This window comes from Phaethon aethereus (assembly GCF_964289735.1).
Source record: "Phaethon aethereus genome assembly, chromosome: 8".
NCBI classification, from domain to species: Eukaryota; Metazoa; Chordata; class Aves; order Phaethontiformes; family Phaethontidae; genus Phaethon; species Phaethon aethereus.
The window spans coordinates 16,698,374-16,706,264 of NC_138584.1; the positions used below are offsets into that span (position 1 = coordinate 16,698,374).

The window sequence follows — 7,891 nt, forward strand, 5'->3', positions numbered from 1 at the left end:
CGAGCACCCAGAGCGATGGGACCCAGGCTAGCCGAAAGTTGGCGGCCTCGGGCGCTCGCCTGCCTCACTGCTCTCCGACCAGCGACCCGAGGCCGCCAGCCGCCCGCCCCGAGGAAAAGGGAGAAGCGAAGAGAGGCTATCACCTCGGCTTCGAGGAGATTCGCGTCGGCAACCGCAGCCCTTCGGAGCGCCCTCCAAGCACCCTCCACTTCCCTCGCCACAGGAGTCCCCAGGATCCCGTCCTCACCCCACTTCAAACAGCGCGGGCCATTGGAGACGAGGCCCGCCTTCTCCGCGAGGCCCTTAGGACGCATGCGCAGCCCTCCCCTTCCCTTTACGCTACTGTAGCTGGGAGGGGGAAGCGCGTCCCGAGCAGAGGAAAACCCGACCCGCGGCGCCTCTCTGCCGCGGTGCACTGTGGGCGGGTGGCGAGCTGAGCTGCGGTGACTGCCATTGGGGAAGACGCGCGAGGGGCGGGGGCGGGCCCCGGGGGCGTGGGCGGAACCGGCCCAGCCCCTCGCTCGGTCCGCGGCGGCGGGCGGGCTGCGTGAGGGGGGACGCCGCGCGCTGCCAGTATGGGACCGTTGCCATGGCCCCGGCTGCTGCTGCCGCTCGGGTGCTGCGCGCTGCTCCTGCTGCCGCCCGGCGCCACCGAGTTCAGCCCCTCCCTGGACAGCGACTTCACCTTCACACTTCCTGCTGGCCGCAAGGAGTGCTTCTACCAGCCCATGCGCAAGGAGGCTTCGCTGGAGCTAGAGTACCAGGTCGGGCAGGGCAGGGCGGTCCGGGCGGGGTCGCTCCAGGAGGGTGAGTCGCCTCCCCGCGGGGCAGTGCTGAAGGGAGCCGGGCGGTCCCGCATCCTGCCGCCGCGGCGGCGTCGCCGCCTTCTCTGAACCGTGGGCGGTGCTGGGCGGTTCAGCTGCCGGTTCCCTTTTACGCAGAAGAGGCCCCTCCGCCGGCGGCGGCACCGCCCGCCGCTGCTGCCGGGGGTTTCTTGCCGGCCGTTCCCCACTCTTCGCCCAGGCCACAGCTGGAGCCGCCTCGCGGTCCTCCGCCGGCACCGCCCTGCGAGCAGGCCGTGGCTGCGGGAGGCAAAGCGGTCTCGGTGGCCGTCCCCGAGCCGCGGCCTGGGTGGCCCCTCGGCGTTCCCCCGCAGGCTGCGGCGGCAGGAGGCCGCCCTGCTGCCCGCGCGTCCCGGGCCGGGCAGGGTGCGCGCCCTGCCTGCGGCTCGCCGCTGCCCCTCCGCGGTGCTGGGCTCTGCTGGCCCCGTGCAGCGCCCGCACGTGCACGCCGGAGTTGGCGCTGTTCAAGTCTGTATCTTTGGGAGAAAGAAAAAGCTTTACAGCCTTGTTTTAATTATTGTAAACGGTTATTTTCTTTAACTTTACAAGCTCTCCAGTTGCCATCCTTTAAAACAGAAAAAATGTAGAAAGTCAATGGCTGCGATCTTGTGTAGTAGATCTAAAGCATAAACAAAACTGTTGCTGATCCACAAAGCCCTTACTTACCTATCTTTGTGTTGATATTAAACACTTTTTATTCCAATGATGAAAGTTTTTCAAGAACAGTCTTATTTAGCTATGCTAACATTAACGTCTTCTTTGTGGGAAGAGTTGAGTTCCCCAGAAATCTCTGGGAAAGATTTTGGCTTTTTTTTTTTTCTCCCTTCCTTTCCTCAAAATAAAGGCTTTTTTCGATAGAACAGGCACAGTGAGGGAAGCTGCAGTGAATATTTTCCCATCCTGCTACTGTGCCTCAGAATTGGCTGAGACCTGTCTATCTCCACCCCCTTTTTTTCTCTCTGCCTCACAGCTAAAAATACAGAGGTGAAATTCCTGATTAATTTTTTAATTATTGTTACATGCAGAACTGAACGAGAATGATTGAGGTGTTCAAGCATTATCCAGAGCCCTGTCTAAGCAAAATAGTTTACTTTGCACTGACCAAGTAGGATTTTATTTTAACCATGATCGAAATAAAAATTTTATTTTAGAGAGAACAAATGTGGGTAACAGTAAATTTATTTACTAACATTTAAATTTAACAGTAAACTTGAGCATAAACATCTCAGCAGTAGCGCTAACGGTAACAATTGATCTTTCTCTTTGAATGGGTAGAAAAGGAGCAGTGTGTGTTATTAGACATAGATTTATTTTGTACTTAATTGTCCTGAATTGTTAGTGGCTAAAGCATAGGAATATTGAATGTAGAGATGCAGGTCATTCTCCAAAGACATAATGCAACAAACACTATGCTGATACAAAGTTTTGTTCTGGGTGTTTAGATTGCATCATAGCCCTAAAGGTATATCACTATATGTGGTTTTTAATTTGATCAACTGTTAGCTACTAATTTTCCGCATTCTTTCTCTTTTTTTGGTAAGTCTCCAGTGTCATTTTAAGTCAGTGTAAACTTTGCCCTCAATTTCAGCAGGAGCGGACTGCTATACTCAAATAGCACACTGGAAAATAAGCAAACAAAAAAATTGCCTATCATGGACCTAAATAATGTCATAAAAAAAAATCACACTCTGCCCCGTTATGCAGTTACTGCCTTCCCTATAAAGAATTTCTATAACACAACAGATGCAGTGATACAGCTGTAGCTATGTTATACAGTTAAAGCAGCACAGCTTTGTAATACCGTACATGCTTAGGAGTTTAGGAAGCTAAATGCCTTCAATTCCTTCTACCTTTGGGAAATGAGAATGCCCTGGGAGAATTTGGACCTTAAATCTGCATTAAAAGTTAAGGTCTGTGGTACAGCTTCAATTGGCATAAGAAGTCTAGTCCTGTCTTCTACACTGTTAATTCACCCAACAAAGAGATCTTAGGAATGACACTGCATAGGTTGTGTTTTTGTACAAATATATATGTGTATATACAGAGAAGTGACAGATCTTTGTTATAAAACTCATTTTCTACCACTGAACTAGCACTGGTTCTTGCCCATCAATGATGCCTGCCATAGAAAGGCCAGATTTAGCCATCTGTTGGTATTCTTACAGGTTGTCTAACGCTCCCCATTGATATAATTGTATGCATTCTTAAAATAGGTTAGGGAAAGTTTCAGTATTAGCCTAGCATGATTAGATCATATTTAGTTTAAACAGCTAAAATGCTTTTGGGTTGAGCCAGTTTTTAATCTGTTTCCAGCTAACTTGGTGTGACCTCATACAGACAGATTCCTCTTTCAGAATCTTTGTGTCAGTTCCCTTACCTAAAAGGTGTTTCCATCAGGAATGCAAACAGCAATTCCACTGGTTGGAGGAATTTTTTTACTTTGTTTCACAGGTTCTAGACGGAGCAGGATTAGATGTTGATTTTCATCTACTGTCTCCAAAAGGTGAAACTCTAGTTTTTGATGAAAGAAAATCAGATGGAGTTCATACGTAAGTTTAAAATCTTCAAACTTAGAACTGTTACATAAAGTACTTTTCTGGTTTCTTTAACAAATATAACTAAAGTGAAGGTTGAGTACTTAGTCCTCAGTATTACAAAAGACTTTCTAATAGCACAGTTTGAGAATACCAATTACCTCTTTCTAAACACTGACTATTTTTTTACATGGATCTCCCCATGAGTGAAAGATATTTTTCTTTTAATAACAGCTGTTACTGGTCAGTGAACAAAAATAATTATTGTGGAATTGAAAAAGGTCTCCACATCTAATATCAAAAGATCTTGTAAGTTATATAAATAAGCTGAAAAGTCCCCTATTTTTCTAGTCCTTTTATCAAAATATGTAGTAATTACTGTAATTCTACTACAGATAAGAATTCCACTCATATTATAGCTTTTTGGTAATGATTAACAGTGGTTCAAAATCCCAATAAAGGAAAATGAAAGTAAGCTGCTGTCTTAATTTTAAACCTTTAGATATCAGTGGGATTGTTTTGCTGTGACTGTGCAATCTGTAATGTGTCTTTAGAGTTTTTATATAAAAAGCACATTCAGTTATTTCCAAGTACATGATTGTCAGTCGTAGAGAAAAGTTTGCTTACAAAAACTCCCTTTTTGAGAACCAGCACAAAAAGCATAGTTAATGACATTTTGCTTATATACACAGGGTGGAAACAGAAGATGGGGATTACATGTTCTGCTTTGACAACACATTCAGTACCATTTCTGAGAAGGTGATTTTCTTCGAACTGATCCTGGACAATATGGGAGAAGATGGACAAGAACAGGAAGATTGGAAAAAGTATGTTACAGGCACAGATCTCTTAGATATGAAATTGGAAGACATTCTGGTTAGTATTTGATCTTTAATTCTTTTGTAAGAACATTTGGAAAAACCCTCAATGTCATTTAGCCATTCTGCCTTGGTCTGGTGCAGCATCCTGGAAACTGTTCCAGTTCTATATATCACTTTTACTGATACATGAAGCCTAGCACCATTAATTTCTTGCTTCTATACAGAAGCTTGAGAATATTTTCAGACTAGACCTTTAATCAGCAAGAAGAAACTGTCTAGCACGCTGTTTCTAATTCATCTTCCTTTCTTCCTAATACTAAAATGGGATACTTTTCCCTAGCAGCAATGAAATGAATATGTATAGTATTAAAGTATTGCTTCATCCCAATGATGTAGCTGGAATCACTGCATAGATTTTTATCAGTTTTAAAAATAAAATACTGTGTTAGCCTTTTCTTTCCACTGAAAGTGCCCCAACCAGTGTGAGGATTAATATTTCTACCTTTGATAATTTAGATACTACTTTATCAGGTTTTTCTCCCCCAAAAATTATTTCTACTTTTTCAAACAAATAAACAGGACAAGAGTTAATCTGTACTACACTGCAGGTTCACCTTTGCAGACATTCTATGAATGGTAATGTTTGCTTAACTTGTATGCTGACCCTCTCTGATGTAGGATGAAGACTGCTGCTGAGTCAGAGCTTTTATTTCCTTTCATGATCATTAAAGGTTGAGATTACTCTTGTATAGGATTGTTTGGTGTTCCTGTACCACTGTTCTTAGTGCTTGGCAGGCTGCAGTGAGCCATTGCTTGTTTGCGCCTAGCTCCAGACAACAGGTATCTTAAAAAAACCCCACAAAACAAAACACAAACCAACATCCACAAACACTTACCAAATACACTGATGTAGAGAATGACCTTGTTTGTGTTCTATTTATTGCAATAAACAAAATGCAGATTTTTTAAACAAGACAAACTTAATCTTTAAGAACTTTTATAGGTGTACAATATGCTTTTAAATATTTAAAACCAAATACAGAATCTGAAAAGCAGGCCAGATTTTTTTTAAAATTGGTAATTAAGAAAATTGGAAAAAAGTTTATAGGGGAAATTTGTGAAGAAAATCCCTCTCACACTAAAGAATAGTTGAATGGATTTGATAGCTACTTGTGTACATACTGATCTCTCTTCCAAAAGAAAAAAAACATGCAGAGCTTGTTTTCGAGGACCTTGCAATCTTTTAAAGCAAGTAATTTTTGTAAAGTTAACATTAGTATTTGATGCTGTTGTTTACTTAGTCAAGTTATAATTTTACTTCAAGTTCGGTGAGGACTTATAAACACTCAGCCATTTAACTTTTCAAAGATAAACATTGCTGGGGAAAATGAGGAATTGTGTCTTATTTTTAAAGCTCTTCTGTAGTGTTGATGTTCCTTATTGTGTAACGTATGAACTTTAGTATAACCATAAAATTACTTGGCTTCCAAAAATGGCTCTTGTGAAATATTTGTTAAATATGCAGAGAAAACGCCCATGGAGAAAATGTTACTGCTGGGTTTAACTTTTTTTAATGTATAGCTTCCTGTTACTGCACACATTACTCTTCTCACTGAAAGTTACTTCAGGGTCCCATAATTACTATATCAAGAACATAAATTGGCACTTCATGAGATCAGCTTTTAGGTTGTGACTATTTATTATGTTGTGGAGGAAACTTAACAGATTATAGGAGCAGGCATTTACTTTGTATACACAGAATAAGGAGTGGATCTTGAGCAGCTGTTATGGCCAGAGTGTTCATGTACTTCCTCTGGTTCTCAGAGACACACTTTGTGTCCTTTGTAGGACCTCCAGTTGTCCCATTCACAACTTATTGTCAAAATTCTGCTTCAGTATCAAAGCTGAAGCAGCAGTTTATAGCCACTACAGTGAAAGCATAAAAAAAAAAGATGGGAATATAACATTACTGTACTATTTTTCTTTTGCTACAGCTATAGTCCGGATGGTAGTTTGCATTAAGAAGTGCCTTCATTTGATTATCTAGCAGAATAAAAACCTACATTTGTCTGCTACTACGTAACTTGTTTTAAGACTAGTTCTATAGAGATCATTGCTTTTTTCTTGTCTGAATACCTGGAAGCACAGTTCCCCAAGATACATGGAATATTAAACTGATTTTTAGGGTTTATTTCTCTTACCTCCCTAGCCACTATAGAATCTTAATACTATGTTAATTAAGCCTTTTTTGGTAATATACAATAAATAGGCTAGACAAATTTATGAAAAGTCTGTGATGTAAAGTATGTATTTTAAAGTAAAATTAACTGTTTACTTGGCAAGAAATTGTTACAAATGGCAATACATTACTAATATTTTGTATGTTTTGCAAGCTATAAATTTAATTCAGGTGTTCTTTTTTTCTAAGAATACTCTTTTTGTTACTTACCAGGAATCCATCAACAGTGTCAAAGCCAGATTAAGCAAAAGCGTCCAGATTCAGACCCTGCTCAGAGCATTTGAGGCTCGTGACCGAAATATACAAGAAAGCAACTTTGACAGAGTGAATTTCTGGTCCATGGTCAACTTGGGAGTAATGGTGGTGGTATCAGCTGTTCAGGTTTACATGTTGAAAAGTCTCTTTGAAGATAAGAGGAAAAGTAGAACTTAATATTCAGTATGACCATAACAATTATAACAGGTATGGGGGAAAAGGGGGAGTAATATACTACAGTGAAGGAAAAAAAAAAAGAAAACCATGACCTTTCAGGTTCTTTTGAACAGGCAGTAGACACCAGGTTTTCAATTCATGTTGGGCTTTTTGGTTGTTTTGTGGTGGTGGTCTTGTTTGTTTGGTTTAACGAAAAGAATGACTTGCCCCAAGCTCTTCCACTTTTGCAAGTACTACTAAATTTTTTTTTTTTGTACTTGTAGCATTTGTTAATGACTAACTTACACATAGCGCACAGGATGCTCAGTGCACATGCAAAGTAATGTTCATACTGTCTTTTTTTCATGTTCACATAAAACTTTACATAGTAACTTAGACATTAGTTTATTTGCTGTTAAACATGAAGTGAATCTACATATGTGCCTAAGTGTTTACAAGCTTGGGGCCCACAGGGTTAGTCTGTAGCTAACTGTCATTTATCTTCAGAGTTACATTTTTAAAAATCCTTAGCTCTTATTGTACAGCATAATGGAGAAACACTGGGCTAACATTGTGAGAACAAAATGAAAACTCTTTATATACAGATGGTTAACATCAGCACTTTAAAAAAACACCGTCAATGTGAAATGTGTTGAAAAGAATTGGGAGAAAATACATGCCATTCCTGTTCATAAATCTTTGTCCTGTAGTTGTACAACCCTATTTTCCTTCTTGGCTGTTACATGAGACTCAAGAGACAAGTGACGATATGGTATACAAATAAATGCACACACACCTTGAAGTATAGTTTGCAAACTTAGTTCTGTAACCTCATGTAATACTTTAAGAAGTAATTTCTCATGTTATTATTTCCCTTTAATAAAGGGGGGTGTCACAGTACATGAAAATATTACCTTAACATTAATTTTTGTAATCTTAAAATCCCTCTTATTTGCCAATTTATTTATTAGTTTTTGCCTACTACATCTATGACTAATAGCAGTTAATAGGGTGACTTACACAGGCATGAAAAACCAAAGCTGT

The 7,891-nt window shown here is 41.0% G+C and overlaps 1 protein-coding gene across 1 annotated transcript; it reads left to right on the plus strand.

The window, feature by feature from the left end:
• Positions 1–572: 572 nt before the first annotated feature.
• Positions 573–7,312, plus strand: TMED5 (transmembrane p24 trafficking protein 5). Its single transcript, XM_082003056.1, has 4 exons — positions 573–764; positions 3,294–3,391; positions 4,069–4,252; positions 6,650–7,312. The coding sequence occupies exons 1-4, from the start codon at positions 576–578 to the stop codon at positions 6,866–6,868; spliced, it is 690 nt and encodes a 229-aa protein (XP_081859182.1). The 5' UTR covers positions 573–575; the 3' UTR covers positions 6,869–7,312.
• The last annotated feature ends 579 nt before the right edge of the window (positions 7,313–7,891 follow it).